This window comes from Nerophis lumbriciformis, linkage group LG28 (assembly GCF_033978685.3).
Source record: "Nerophis lumbriciformis linkage group LG28, RoL_Nlum_v2.1, whole genome shotgun sequence".
NCBI lineage: Eukaryota > Metazoa > Chordata > Actinopteri > Syngnathiformes > Syngnathidae > Nerophis > Nerophis lumbriciformis.
Window position 1 is genome coordinate 3,263,076 of NC_084575.2, and position 17,096 is coordinate 3,280,171.

At 37.4% G+C, this 17,096-nt stretch overlaps 3 protein-coding genes across 3 annotated transcripts in view; 1 reads left to right on the plus strand and 2 right to left on the minus strand.

Annotated features, from left to right (window-relative positions):
• Nucleotides 1–17,096, plus strand: part of LOC133570591 (uncharacterized) — a 463,307-nt gene that overhangs the window by 171,956 nt on the left and 274,255 nt on the right. The window lies entirely within an intron of this gene.
• The window catches only part of LOC133570556 (uncharacterized), a 119,199-nt gene that overhangs the window by 52,102 nt on the left and 50,001 nt on the right, over nt 1–17,096 (minus strand). The window lies entirely within an intron of this gene.
• Nucleotides 8,893–12,844, minus strand: LOC140680149 (uncharacterized). The gene is made up of 2 exons (XM_072916524.1): nt 12,826–12,844; nt 8,893–10,334 (listed from the first exon to the last, which is right to left on the minus strand). The coding sequence occupies exons 1-2, from the start codon at nt 12,842–12,844 to the stop codon at nt 9,115–9,117; spliced, it is 1,239 nt and encodes a 412-aa protein (XP_072772625.1). The 3' UTR covers nt 8,893–9,114.

Below are 17,096 nucleotides of genomic sequence, written 5' to 3' on the forward strand. Positions count from 1 at the left end.
TGAAATAAATACATCTTTAAATAATTACTTAATATGATAATTCATTACAAATGAATTTAAATACATAAATGTATTTTATCTTTCAAACTCAGCCATCAAAGTCAGTGGGCGGGTTCTAATATCTGATTGGTTCCACCGACCAGAGAGAATAGCGGTTGATATCTTCGTCCGAAAGTGAGGAAATTGTGACATCTTTGTAACTGTTTTGGACTTAAGTTTGCTTGTTATCTGTATGTGGTATATAAGTTCCTGTCCTGTGCCCATATTTGGTATTTTTCACTTCCTCGTGCTGTTCACAGGCTTCCACACCAACTGCCTGATATGCAAACGGGACAAACCTGTACCATGTTGCCAATCAATCTCTTATTTCAGTCCAGATTGTCATCCAGACAGCGTCGGATCTCTGCTTCGCATACACGTGTTGTTTCCGGTACAAAATGAGTTCCGTCTCTTGCGCATTTACTTCTGCACTCGCCTTCTTTTGTTTTCCCCCACTCCTTTTGTGGTTGAGTTTTCTGTTCTTTTCTTCCCTTCATGTGAGTGCACCTTTTGTTTGTATTAAATAATATTATTTTACTCAGCGTCTGCCTCCCGTCTCTGCATCCTTGGGGTCTCGTTCGTCACTAAGCTGCATTCCAGCTCCTGACAGAAATAACTGTATTAAATTCCTCTACTTTATTTCCTACATGCTGTGGGTCAGCATAGGTCTTACTTGCACATGTTCCACATCTACCAGCAACTCCCCAGAAAGTATTAAAAAGTATGTCCTTCTAAGACGTCATGTTTTCAAATACTTTTAAAGTTCCAAAGATATGAAGATATGACGGGGTGAGGTTGTGGATATTCAAGAAATACACGACGCACTTACCCGTGTAACAAATTATCCAAGGAGCGGAACCTTAAACGATGGGTTAGTGTGGCTGACACTGGGCTTAAGCTGAATAATTGTTTGTTTAAGGAGTTATCCGGCTTAATGTAGACAGGGCCTGACTTTGCCTGTGACCTTTGCTAAATTAATTTTGTCAAATCTTTTAAGGAAGTCCTGGCCTCTGACTGTTCAATGGCAGAACATATATATATATATATATATATATATATATATATATATATATATATATATATATATATATATATATATATATATATAAATACATCCATTTTCTACCGCTTGTCCCTTTATATATGTGTGTATATATATATATATGTATATATATATATATATATATATATATATATATATATATATATATATATATATATATATATATATGCAGGGCTCACATTTAACCACGGAAACCGTGGCATTTTCCGTGACCACCCTTGTGACTTGCCAAAATGCCCGAAAAAATTGACCGGCATTTAAGGCAAGAACATGCCGTGACCACCCTTGACTTTTTACTTATTAATGGACTATGGATGTAACAATAAACGGTATAATGATACACAGCGGTGAAATTCCAGATGTTTAGTAACACGTTTACATTTTTAATGACCGAAAAACTGTAATTTATCAACGCACTTTACGCAACTGCTTACTTCCTGAACACTGAAGCGCCGCAGCGTCTGCTCATGCTCACTAGAGTCGTACGGCTCGGGAGACATGGCGGTGACTTCATGCACTTTATTTTGAAAATGTTCCCTCCGAGCTAACGGAGCCGATCTCTTGGTTTCACTTCATTGCAATGGCTTCTACTTCCATGGAGTGTCGGTGTGCGATTAAGAGCACAATGCTGCTGGAGGAGAACAATATTTGATGTTGCACTTTCATTTTGAACCTGAAGCTAGCGTCCTTCCGTCAGCTGCTGGGACTGAGAGTTAGCATGCAGCAGGTGATGTGTGGGGAACCTTGTCACAACTTCTTTATAAAGTCTGTAGTTTGTTTACTGGGATGCTCACTCCTCCTTTATTTAACTGCTTTCTTTGTTAATGTTCCAATAACATCAATACTAGCTCAAATGTTTTGTCATCTTATCCAATTGATCGCAGGCTGAGTTGTCGGTGAGGCACAAAGATTGTGTGTTAGATGTGAGAGGTGTCACTCTTTATTTTTGTTGGCCAAACTGTTGTACTGAAGTACGTGGTTGTTGTTGAAGAACAAAGATTGTTTATTAGACTTAATTTTCATTATTCAAACTGCTTTATGTTTTATACACCATGTTTTTTTTACATTACTTGTGGGTTTTTTTTCATTTCACAAAGTAATTACTTTAATAACCATTCATGTCACACAGCATTTTGTTCATGTTATATTGTGTATAAATAATTCCTATACAACATATTTCTGCTCAAACTCTCAATGGATCTGTCCTGATACAGCATGTACATGTACACACATTAGTACATGTAAATGTACATCACTTATACAATTCTTCTCTCTATGAAAATGTAAAACTAGAGATAAAGGCATCATGTATTAACAATTCTGACGTGCTGATACTATTAATGAACAAAAACACAAATATTTGTCTTTAAATATATAGATCCAGAATCTACAGCATTTGTATGAGATATTACAAATGACGTGATGTTCACACCAACACTGTTTTACCAAACAATGAATAATCATGATTAATAATCAAGATATCAATATTGATACAAATAATATTAATTATTATTTTGCCCATAAACCTGCAGTCCTAGGTGTAAGACTAGATCTTATACATGAACACTAATTGTATCTATATGGACAAAAAGTGCAGTTACATCTTATATCCACAAGGTGCCATCTTACAAATTGTTCACATTTTTTTTTATATATTTATATTATTATTTTGTTTCTGCCATATGACTTTGTTTATAATGCTTGTGTTGCTTTCAGATGCACATTCAACGTTCTACTTGAGGTACATATATATATTTTGACACAGTTTGTGTTTTAAAAAAAACAACCTAAAACCTGGTAAAAGGATTTCAGTATAAGTAGTTTTTGAAAATGTTGAGCACATTTAAAATGACCGCGATAATAATGATAACCGTGATAATTGTGGTCACAATAACCGTGATAAATGTTCATACCGTGACATCCTTATAATGGACAATTGTAACGTAATTGTTTCCTCGAATAAATTGATAAAAACACATCTTTTTCTTACATTTTCAGCTGTTTAAGACATTGCATAATTAACATTAATCGGTATAAACAACATGCGCAGCCATTTTGGAAGCATGTGTCAAAGTTTAACCGACAACGAGAACAGCCGAGTTGTTGTAAGATTTTCCCAGAGATACACTAGTTGCATCAGGGTCTGGAAGGACATCAGGTGTTCCCTGAACTTAGGTCAGGCACATGCACCCTAGACCGGCCAGGTAGGCCGGCGTAATGGGACACTATGCTCACTTTATTTATATTTATATATATATATATATATATATATATATATATATATATATATATATATATATATATATATATATATATGGAGCCCCTGCCTTGAAAGAACATGTTTGCCTTGGTGCCCTAACATATGAGCCCTCCTTTAAGGCAACACTTGCCTTAACCTTAAAAAGTTACAATTGGAGGCCTGTATACAGGTAAAAGCCAGTAAATTAGAATATTTTGGAAAAACTTGATTTATTTCAGTACTTGCATTCAAAAGGTGTAACTTGTACATTATATTTATTCATTGCACACAGACTGATGCATTCAAATGTTTATTTCATTTAATTTTGATGATTTGAAGTGGCAACAAATGAAAATCCAAAATTCCGTGTGTCACAAAATTAGAATATTACTTAAGGCTAATACAAAAAAGGGATTTTTAGAAATGTTGGCCAACTGAAAAGTATGAAAATGAAAAATATGAGCATGTACAATACTCAATACTTGGTTGGAGCTCCTTTTGCCTCAATTACTGCGTTAATGCGGCGTGGCATGGAGTCGATGAGTTTCTGGCACTGCTCAGGTGTTATGAGAGCCCAGGTTGCTCTGATAGTGGCCTTCAACTCTTCTGCGTTTTTGGGTCTGGCATTCTGCATCTTCCTTTTCACAATACCCCACAGATTTTCCATGGGGCTAAGGTCAGGGGAGTTGGCGGGCCAATTTAGAACAGAAATACCATGGTCCGTAAACCAGGCACGGGTAGATTTTGCGCTGTGTGCAGGCGCCAAGTCCTGTTGGAACTTGAAATCTCCATCTCCATAGAGCAGGTCAGCAGCAGGAAGCATGAAGTGCTCTAAAACTTGCTGGTAGACGGCTGCGTTGACCCTGGATCTCAGGAAACAGAGTGGACCGACACCAGCAGATGACATGGCACCCCAAACCATCACTGATGGTGGAAACTTTACACTAGACTTCAGGCAACGTGGATCCTGTGCCTCTCCTGTCTTCCTCCAGACTCTGGGACCTCGATTTCCAAAGGAAATGCAAAATTTGCATGGTTGGGTGATGGTTTGGGGTGCCATGTCATCTGCTGGTGTCGGTCCACTCTGTTTCCTGAGATCCAGGGTCAACGCAGCCGTCTACCAGCAAGTTTTAGAGCACTTCATGCTTCCTGCTGCTGACCTGCTCTATGGAGGTGGAGATTTCAAGTTCCAACAGGACTTGGCGCCTGCACACAGCGCAAAATCTACCCGTGCCTGGTTTATGGACCATGGTATTTCTGTTCTAAATTGGCCCGCCAACTCCCCTGACCTTAGCCCCATAGAAAATCTGTGGGGTATTGTGAAAAGGAAGATGCAGAATGCCAGACCCAAAAACGCAGAAGAGTTGAAGGCCACTATCAGAGCAACCTGGGCTCTCATAACACCTGAGCAGTGCCAGAAACTCATCGACTCCATGCCACGCCGCATTAGCGCAGTAATTGAGGCAAAAGGAGCTCCAACCAAGTATTGAGTATTGTACATGCTCATATTTTTCATTTTCATACTTTTCAGTTGGCCAACATTTCTAAAAATCCCTTTTTTGTATTAGCCTTAAGTAATATTCTAATTTTGTGACACACGGAATTTTGGATTTTCATTTGTTGCCACTTCAAATCATCAAAATTAAATGAAATAAACATTTGAATGCATCAGTCTGTGTGCAATGAATAAATATAATGTACAAGTTACACCTTTTGAATGCAATTACTGAAATAAATCAAGTTTTTCAAAATATTCTAATTTACTGGCTTTTACCTGTATGTGTGTTACCAATAGTAACAAGCTAGTCATTGATTTTTAGTTTTCGTTTAAGCAAGTTGCAAACAAGACACTTAAATGTTTGCGGTCATTGTGATTATATTATACATTAAAATGTCATTTTCTTGTTATTAGTCAATATAAAGTTAGTAAAGATGTGAGAGTAAGAAGTCAACAAACCTGTTCTGTGTAACACAACTTGATGTTTCTTGAAAACAGCATCCAGTAGTCGATTGTTCTCCTCCTTTGTTCTAGAAAGTTCCACCTCGTATTCTGCTATCGTTCTTTCTAACACTACAAATATTTCTTCAACGGCAGCAGTTAGTCGCTGATCCACCAACGCTCTCAACACGTGTAATGTAGACATTTTCACACAATCACAACACTTTACTCTCACACTTGATCTCTACTTAGCGATGTGTTGATAACTTCTGCTAGCAGCTAACAAGCTAAGCTAACTAGCGAGCTAGGCTAACTAACAATAAACGAGCACGAGAAGCGGCACAGTGCTTCTAGCACATCGAGACCATTTTATCCTTGAATAAAGAATCAAAGATGTATTTTATACGACGTCCTTCTCACGTCTTTCTCCGTCGATGTGCTTTCACGACAGTTGGCACACTTGACGTTACAAGACGGTACCACTCTGCTCTCGCGAGATGTGTCATGCGCAGGAGAGCCAAAGAAACGATGCGTCATCACGGCCACCTTTTGAATCATTGACTGCGTATTTAGTGCACTACAGCAGTGGTCCCCAACCACCGGACCGCGGCCCGGTACCGGTCCGTGGATCGATTGGTACCGGGCCGCACAAGTACTAAAAAAAAACAAAAAACTAATTCTTGTGCAGCCCGGTACCGGTACCAAAAAAAAAAAAAAAAAAAAAAAAAAAAAAAAAAAAAACACTTACAATTAGTACACTTACCCAAAAAACCTCCCTCCCCCATTCACACTCATTCACACTCATTCACACAAGTTAATTTAAAGTAGCAATGATAGTCACACACACACTAGGTGTGGTGAAATGTGTCCTCTGCATTTGACCCATCCTTTTGTTCACCACCTGGGAGGTGAGGGGAGCAGTGGGCAGCAGCGGTGCCGCGCCCGGAAATCATTTTTGGTGATTTAACCCCCAATTCCAACCCTTGATGCTGAGTGCCAAGCAGGGAGGTAATGGCTCCCATTTTTATAGTCTTTGGTATGACTCGGCTGGGGTTTGAACTCACAACCTACCCATCTCAGGGCGGACACTCTAACCACTTGGCCACTGAGTAAAAGGGTTGTTTCTTTCTGTTATTAATATTCTGGTTCCTACATTATATATCAATATATATCAATACAGTCTGCAGGGATACAGTCCGTAAGCACACATGATTGTATTTTTTTATGACAAAAAAAAAATATATGTATAAAAAATAATAATAATAACACCCCGGTCCGTGGGACAAATTTTCAAGCGTTGACCGGTCCGCAGTTACATAAAGGTTGGGGACCACTGCATTACAGGGACAAGCGGTATAAAATGGATGGATGGATACAGAGGTCTATCAGTGATTAAAATCAGCATAACTCACTGAATGTTCAACTGATTTTCAGGCCGTTTGCTTGAATTTAAATGTCAGACACGTAATTATCATGCAACATATTTTGATTCAACATTAAAATGCTGCTTTTCATAGCAAAATAAATACAAAGTGTGGCAGAGTGTGCACTATCATTACAACTTGCTGTTTGTTTGCATATTAAAACAGAATGGTAGATAATAATAACGAAAAAATCAATACCAAATTTTTTTAATAATATTACGTTGTGTATGAGAATAAACTGAAAAAAATGTTTACATATACCGTATTTTCCGCACTATAAGGCGCACCGGATTATTAGCCGCACCTTCTATGAATTACATATTTCATAATTTTGTCCACCAATAAGCCGCCCCGGACTATAAGCCGCGCCTACGCTGCGCTAAAGTGAATGTCAAAAAAACGCTGCGCTAAAGTGAATGTCAAAAAAACAGTCAGATAGTTCAGTCAAACTTTAATAATATATTGAAAACCAGCGTTCTAACAACTCTGTCCCAAAATGTACAAATGTGCAATCACAAACATAGTAAAATTCAAAATGGTGTAGAGCAATAGCAACATACCGGTAATGTTGCTCGAACGTTAATGTCACAACACACAAAATAAACATAGCGCTCACTTTCTGAAGTTATTCTTCATTCGTACCGGTAAATCCTTCGAATTCTTCGTCTTCGGTGTCCGAATTGAAAAGTTGCGCAAGCGTGGGTTCCAAAATGGCCGGCTCCGTCTCTTCGAAGTCATCGGATTCAGTGTCGCTGTTGTTGTGCAGCAGTTCTGTGAATCCTGCCTTCCGGAAAGCTCGGACCACAGTTGTGACCGAAATATCTGCCCAGGCATTTACAATCCACTGGCAGATGTTGGCGTATGTCGTCCGGCGCTGTCTGCCCGTCTTAGTGAAGGTGTGTTCGCCTTCGGTCATCCATTGTTCCCACGCCGTTCGCAGTCGTGATTTGAATGCCCTGTTGACACCAATATCCAGCGGTTGGAGTTCTTTGGTTAATCCACCCGGAATGACGGCGAGTGTTGTATTTGTCGGGACATTATTCTTTGTTCACGGGTGACCATCAAATATACTTTTTGATGCCAAGCTCTAGTATGCACGTATTTTGTGGACGCCGTCTGCTCCACATTTCCTGTGAGTGTTTTGCTGGGTTTCAGCAGTTTGTTTTGTTTTCTTCAGAGTTCCCTGTTGCTCTCGTTTTTTGTTCTTTTATCAATAAATATCCCTTTTTTTATTGCACGGTGCCACCTCCTTCATCTGCATCTTAAACATCACTAAAGGATTTTATGTAGCATTCCCAATTTCCACTTTTTAATGAATTCTTGTGAAATTTCCACTGTCATGTTACTCTTTATAGTTAATTAATTAGTATATTAATAACATATTTACTGAGTCCTGCTGCTGTTTTACTTTTTGTGGTGTCATTTTTCTAGCTGTTAAGAAAAGTATTTGATTAAATATATAAATAATCCTCCATATTGGCAGCCATAGTGATTCATTTATTCAGCAGAGCATTAAAACTTGGATCTGACAAAAAAGTAAACACAAACACTGTCTTCCTCGCTGATAAAACATGATAGCAACATGCATCTGCTAGCTCATGATCGCCCCCACTTCTCAGTGTGGCGAGTTGGAGTACTACAAGAGGTGCTTAAATCTGTATTTTTAGTCTTATTATCAAGGAATAATGAGGTCACACTTATAATAAAACATTAATGCTAAGATTTCGTCCAGTAGTGGACCGGTGATGATGATGATGATGATGATGATGATGATGATGATGATGATGATGATGATGATGATGATGATGATGAAGATGTATCTGTGCAAGTGAACAATTGGATCCACAAGGGACAACAACCCTTTCCACAGACTACACACACACATCAGAAACATAAATGTTAGAAGCCTACAACAATATATGTGAAGAAGACTTTAGGATTAAAAGTGAAGATGTGAGGTGAAATAAGTACAAATGCAGCAATAAAAACAAGCAACTCCACTCACGATGGCTCTAAAGTTCAGTGATGTGTTGCTAACTTCAGCATTTTTCTTCTTTGTTGATGTTTTGCAGTAGTTAACATCCATGATGTAACAATGCTGCTAATCTACCAGAGTCCACATTTTGTTTACCATTTTATTCATTCATACTTTTAATTGGATAATAACATCAATAAAATGCAATGGAAAAAATGTGTGAAAAGAATACAAATGATAATAATAACGATAAAATAAAATAGAATAGTAGCTACATATATAATATTCAATACATGCACACAACTTAAAAAGTAACTACAGGACAACATATAAGACTAGAAGATGAGAAGCACTACATACAACATCAAATATACATTCATATTAAACATGCTGTGTTTTTAAACTACATTTAGCACAATCACTGTTTAAGTGTTTTTACATCCCTGCAGCTTTCATGACTGTTAAACACTTGTGTTTACTCACCTGATAATTATACCTGAACCTTTTAACACACGCAGAGCAACTCAACGGTTTCTCTCCAGTGTGTGTTCTCATGTGTGTGGTCATGCTTTGCTTGCTGGAGAAACTCTTCTTACAAACAGAGCAAGTAAAAGGTTTCTCACCTGTGTGTGTTATCATGTGTAATATCATTTCCTGCTTAGTGTTGAATCTTTTAGCACAAGCTGAGCAAGCAAAAGGTTTCTCTCCAGTGTGTGTTCTCATGTGTGTGGTCATGCTATACTTCATGGAGAAACTCTTCTTACAAACAGAGCAATTAAAAGGTTTCTCACCTGTGTGTGTTCTCATGTGTAATATAATTTCCCTCTTAGATTTGAATCTTTTAGCACAAGCTGAGCAAGCAAAAGGTTTCTCTCCAGTGTGTGTTCTCATGTGTGTGGTCATGTGTGCCTTTCTGGAGAAACTCTTCTTACAAACAGAGCAATTAAAAGGTTTCTCACCTGTGTGTGTTCTCATGTGTAATATCATTTCCCTCTTAGATTTGAATCTTTTAGCACAAGCTGAGCAAGCAAAAGGTTTCTCTCCGGTGTGTGTTCTCATGTGTGTGGTCATGTGTGCCTTTGTGGAGAAACTCTTCTTACAAACAGAGCAAGTAAAAGGTTTCTCTCCAGTGTGTGTTCTCATGTGTGTGGTCAAGTGTGGCTTTCTGGAGAAACTCTTCTTACAAACAGAGCAAGTAAAAGGTTTCTCTCCAGTATGTGTTCTCATGTGTCTTGTAAAATGACTCTTCCGTCTAAATGATTTCCCACATTCAGAGCAGTCAAAGTGTTTGTTGTTAGTGTGATGTCTCGTATCACCTTTAGAGTCATTTTTACTCTCCAAAGGTTTTTGGATGTGGTCACTGTGATCAGAAGAGTGTGACATCATGTGGTCCATGTCTGACAGTGGAGCAAAGATGCTGTCTGGTTCTGACTTGATATCTTCACAATGCTCTCCATCAGCTTCTGTGATGTGTTGACTAACAAGCTCCGCCCCTCTGTTCTCCTCACTTTGACTGTGATGAAGCTGGAAGGACTGAGCTTCATCTTCATCATGAAGCTGCTCCTCTTTAATGTGGGAGGGGGCCTGTAGCTCCTTCTGTCCCACACTGGTGTGCCACTCCTCTTCATGACTCCCCGCTGACACCCGCTGGACGTCTGCAGAACAAATGAGGTGTTACTGTATTGAAGTTTGCAGTATTCAAACTATTGACATGTGAGCTAGGCCAAATAGACAGTGATGGGCAAGCTACCTGGACAATGTAGTAAGCTAAGCTACAAGTTACTCTCAATTAAATGGAGCTAAGCTATCCTCAGAGAATTGTAGCACGCTACACTACAAGCTACACTGCAAAAGTAGCTTGCCACATCAAATATATATATATATATATATATATATATATATATATATATATATATATATATATATATATATATATATATATATATATATATAAATGCTGTTAAATGTAGCTTTAATGTGGCAAGCTACTTTTGCAGTGTAGCTATATATATATATATATATATATATATATATATATATATATATATATATATATATATATATATATATATATATATATATATACATATATATATATATGCATATATATATACATATATATATATACACATATATATATATATATACACATATATATATATATATATATATATATACATATATATATATATATATATATACACATATATATATATATATATATATATATATATATATATATATATATATATATATATATATATATATATATATATATATATATATATATATATATACATATATATATATATATATATTGGCCCACATGTATAATATCAATGTTTATGTTGTCCATGGAAAGAAGTTAGTAAGAAGCAAAAGAAAAACAACCAACCATGGATGACAAAAGGACTGAAAAATGCTTGTCACAAAAAAAAGACATTATATGGAATATTAATAACACAGACATCTATAGAGGCAGAAAATAAGTATAAGAAATATAAAAAGAAGCTAATTGGTATACTAGGAACATGTAAGAAGGAATACTACAGACAATTATTAAAGAAGAACAGAAACAACATGAGAGCAACATGGGGCATCCTAAATAGCATCATTAAAAATGCTGCTAAGAAAGATTACCCCCAGTACTTTCTACATGGAAATACAAAAAATGACAATATGAACCAAATAGATGAACGTTTTAATGATTACTTTGTTAATATCGGAAAGAATGTGGAACAAAGATTTCCAAATGCAGATGATGGATCAGTTGAGGACTTGAGTGAGCTCATAGACAGAAATCCCAATTCCATGTTTCTTAAGAACGTGACAAAAGAAGAAATAATCAAAATTGTAAAACATTGTAAATCCAAGACCTCAACCGACTGTCATGGAATAGATATGGTAACCATAAAAAAGGTTATAGAAGACATTTCAGAACCTCTGAGATATATCAGCAACGTATCATTTCTAACCCGCAAATTCCCTGACAAAATGAAAATTGCAAAAGTCGTACCAATTTCTAAGAATGGAGACATACACCAGTTTACTAACTACACACCAGTTTCATTACTTCCACCATTCTCCAAAATCATGGAAAAACTATTCAATAGCTGATTACATTTATTTATCAACAAAAGTGGGACACTGGTGGAGAACCAATATGGACTCCCAGCAAATATCTCAACATCTGGTCAACATATGTAATAACAAGTGTGTGTGAGAGAGAGAGAGAGAGAGAGAGAGAGAGAGAGAGAGAGAGAGAGAGAGAGAGAGAGAGAGAGAGAGATCGTAATAACTTGAAGTACCGTATTTTCCGCACCATAAGGCGCCCTGGGTTATAAGTCGCGCCTTCAATGAACGGCATATTTCAAAACTTTGTCCACCTATAAGCCGCCCCGTGTTATAAGCCGCATCTAACTGCGCTAAAGGGAATGTCAAAAAAACAGTCAGATAGGTCAGTCAAACTTTAATAATATATTAAAAACCAGCGTTCTAACAACTCTGTTCACTCCCAAAATGTACGGTAATGTGCAAATGTGCAATCAATAAGCATCAATAACTTAATGTTGCTCGAACGTTAATGTCACAACACACAAAATAAACATAACGCTCACTTTCTGAAGTTATTCTTCATTCATAAATCCCTCGAATTCTTCTCCTTCGGTGTCCGAATTAAAAAGTTGGGCGAATACGGGATCCAAAATGGCCGGCTCCGTCTCGTCGCAGTTCTGTGAATCCTGCCTTCCGGAAAGCTCGGACCACAGTTGTGACCGAAATATCCGCCCAGGCATTTACGATCCATTGGCAGATGTTGGCGTATGTCGTCCGGCGCTGTCTCCCTGTCTTAGTGAAGGTGTGTTCGCCTTCGGTCATCCATTGTTCCCACGCCGTTCGCAGTCGTGCTTTAAATGCCCTGTTGACACCAATATCGAGCGGTTGGAGTTCTTTGGTTAAATATTGCCTTAAGTTTAAATTCTGCGTTATACGCGTGTCGCTTAGTAGGAGCCATTTTGTGGTCTTTACAGATGTAAACACACAAATGAAATGAAACGCAATATCCGGGGGCTTCTTCTTCTATGGGGGCGGGTGGTTGCTTACAGTAGAAGAAGAAGCGCTTCCTCTTCTATGGGGGCGGGCGCTTACCTTGGCGATTGCTTACCATAGAAGAAGAAGCGCTTCCTCTTCTACGGGGAAAAAAGATGGCGGCTGTTTACCGTAGTTGCGAGACCGAAACTTTATGAAAATAAATATTTATATTAATCCATATATAAGGCGCACCGGGTTATAAGCCGCACTGTCAGCTTTTGTGAAAATTTGTGGTTTTTAGGTGCGGCTTATAGTGCGGAAAATACGGTAAATAATGAAGATTGAAAACCAATTACAAAAAACTAAATCCAAAACAAATTTACAAAAAGCTTAACTTTTTTATGATTGCATAGTATGTATATATTATTAATGTTGTAAATATAAATCTTTATATATTTAAAAATGCTGGTCCTAAAGTGGTAGGCATTTTTCAGAGGTTGTCAAGAAGGTCACACATACAATAATGTGTGTGTGTGTGTGTGCGTGTGTGTGTGTGCCTGTGTATGTGTGTGTGTTCTTGAGACATGAAGAAGGAAAAGTATCTTCCATATGAGGAGGTGTGAACAAGTTATGACATAAATCATGGTCCCAATAACATTGCATCTAATACTAGAGTATGTGAACATTGCTCCAAAGTCAAGATTTGTTGTTGATTTAATGTGCATACAAAAGTGAACATTGACAGGTGCAAAGGCAGCAATATATGATAAAACAAGACGGCAGCTAAAGAAGGACTTCCCTATTCATCCCCAAAAAACCTGCCAGGTGAGCAGCTGATTTGACCACTTCTGGTGCTGACGTAAGACAACCTGCGTCCCATATGTTTATTTTAATGAAATAAGTTTATTTCCATCATATAATCAACCATCAACCATTCTGTGTGACCAGTTTAACAGTACAGATGATACATATTTAACAATCATACACATTTACACACAAAAAGAGAAGAAAAAGAATGACGGAAAAAGGAATAGGCTGAAGCCAAAGCTTATATTTGGGGGGATTACCCCCAATACTTCTTAGACGGAAACACAAATAATGACAACATGAAGGAAGTAGTTGAAAGCTTCAATAATTTCTTTGTAAATATTGGAAGAAAGGATTCCAGACCCAGTTTCAATTGAGGACTATAATGATACCATAGAGCCAAATCCCAACTCCATGTTCCTCAGTAATGTGACACAGGAGGAAATAGTTATAATCCTGTAATCTAAGACTTCAACTGATTGTAATGGAATTGATATGGAAACCATAAAAAAGGTTCTAGAAGAGATCTCAGGACCATTCATGTATATTAGTAACCTATCATTTCAAATACCCAAACTAAATGAAAATAGCTAAAGTTGCACCAATTTGCAAACCCCGTTTCCATATGAGTTGGGAAATTGTGTTAGATGTAAATATAAACAGAATACAATGATTTGCAATTCCTTTTCAACCCATATTCAGTTGAATATGCTACAAAGACAACATATTTGATGTTCAAACTGATAAACATTTTTTGTTTTTTCAAATAATCATTAACTTTAGAATTTGATGGCAGCAACACGTGACAAAGAAGTTGGGAAAGGTGGCAATAAATACTGATAAAGTTGAGGAATGCTCATCAAACACTTATTTGGAACATCCCACAGGTGAACAGGCTAATTGGGAACAGGTGGGTGCCATGATTGGGTATAAAAGTAGATTCCATGAAATGCTCAGTCATTCACAAACAAGGATGGGGCGAGGGTCACCACTTTGTCAACAAATGCGTGAGCAAATTGTTGAACAGTTTAAGAAAAACCTTTCTCAAGCAGCTATTGCAAGGAATTTAGGGATTTCACCATCTACGGTCCGTAATATCATCAAAGGGTTCAGAGAATCTGGAGAAATCACTGCACGTAAGCAGCTAAGCCCGTGACCTTCGATCCCTCAGGCTGTACTGCATCAACAAGCGACATCAGTGTGTAAAGGATATCACCACATGGGCTCAGGAACACTTCAGAAACCCACTGTCAGTAACTAGAGTTGGTCGCTACATCTGTAAGTGCAAGTTAAAACTCTCCTATAGAAGGCAAAATCAACACCACCCAGAAACGCCGTCGGCTTCGCTGGGCCTGAGCTCATCTAAGATGGACTGATACAAAGTAGAAAAGTGTTCTGTGGTCTGACAGGTCCATATTTAAAATTGTTTTTGGAAACTGTGGACGTCGTGTCCTCCGGACCAAAGAGGAAAAGAACCATCCGGATTGTTATAGGCGCAAAGTGTAAAATCCAGCATGTGTGATGGTATGGGGGTGTATTGGTGCCCAAGACATGGGTAACTTACATATCTGTTAAGGCACCATTAATGCTGAAAGGTACATACAGGTTTTGGAGCAACATATGTTGCCATCCAAGCAACGTTACCATGGACGCCCCTGCTTATTTCAGCAAGACAATGCCAAGCCACGTGTTACATCAACTTGGCTTCATAGTAAAAGAGTGCGGGTACTAGACTGGCCTGCCTGTAGTCCAGACCTGTCTCCCATTGAAAATGTGTGGCGCATTATGGAGCCTAAAATAGCACAACGGAGACCCCCGGACTGTTGAACAACTGAAGCTGTACATCAAGCAAGAATGGGAAAGAATTCCACCTGAGAAGCTTCAAAAATGTGTCTCCTCAGTTCCCAAACGTTTATTAAGTGTTGTTAAAAGGAAAGGCCATGTAACACAGTGGTGAACATGCCCTTTCCCAACTACTTTGGCACGTGTTGCAGCCATGAAATTCTAAGTTAATTATTATTTGCAAAAAAAAAAAAAGTTTATGAGTTTGAACATCAAATATGTTGTCTTTGTAGCATATTCAACTGAATATGGGTTGAAAATGATTTGCAAATCATTGTATTCTGTTTATATTTACATCTGACACAATTTCCCAACTCATATGGAAACAGGGTTTGTATAAGACTAGGGACAAACACCAATTTACACATTTTAGACCTGTTTCTTTACTTCCACAGTTTTCTACAATCATTGAAAAAGTAACAGATTAGAGAGTTTCACAAACAAACACAGAATACTAGAAGAGAACCAATATGGATACACAGCTAATATTTCAACTTTGATGGCTTTAATTGAAATGACAGAAGAAATGAGCAATGCAATAGATAGTAAAAAATGTGCAGCAGCAGTGTTGTTGGATCGAACTAAAGCATTTGACACAATTAATCACAATATTTTCATCAAAAAACTAGAAGGATATGGCATCAGAGGGTTGGTCTTAAACTGGATAAGAAGTTATTTAACCAACAGGAAACAATACGTGAAGATAGGCCAACACACTTCTACAACACTAAATATATCCTGTGGTGTACCTCAGGGATCAATACTAGGACATAAATTATTCAATCTCTATATAGATGACATTTGTAATGTTACAAAATATTTAAAGTTAGTATTATTTGCAGATGATACAACAGTGTTTTGTTCAGGAGAGAACACACAGAAGATAATACAAATAATAACAGAAGAAATGAACACATTAAAAAGATGCTTTAACAATCTTTGAATCTCAGTAAAAGTAAAATAATGCTATTTGGTAACAGTAGAAGAGAAAGTCAAACACAAACACAAATAGACGGAATAGAAATTCAAAGAGTAAATGAAACCACATGTCTAGGTATAATAATTGATGAATAATGACTTCATATTCTCTACTGCTCACTAGTGTTTTATATATCTGACTTATTGTGTAGAAATATGGGAAATAACTACAAAAGTACACTTCATTCATTAACTGTGTTACAAAAAAGATCAGTTATAATAATACATCATGTTGGATATAGAGCTTGTATGCATGCATGTGTGATGTATCATGTTGTATGCATGCATGTGTGATGTATCATGTTGTATGCATGCATGTGTGATGTATCATGTTGTATGCATGCATGTGTGATGTATCATGTTGTATGCATGCATGTGTGATGTATCATGTTGTATGCATGCATGTGTGATGTATCATGTTGTATGCTTGCATGTGTGATGTATCATGTTGTATGCATGCATGTGTGATGTATCATGTTGTATGGTTGCATGTGTGATGTATCATGTTGTATGCATGCATGTGTGATGTATCATGTTGTATGCATGCATGTGTGATGTATCATGTTGTATGCATACATGTGTGATGTATCATGTTGTATGCATGCATGTGTGATGTATCATGTTGTATGCTTGCATGTTCCAAATAAACTCAACTCAACTAATACTTGGTGGACATTCAAGCCACAACATGCAAATGGAGTATTGTTGGTGTATTTTGGATGGTTATAGAGGACCTCCCATTGGCTCCATTGCAAGTGGAC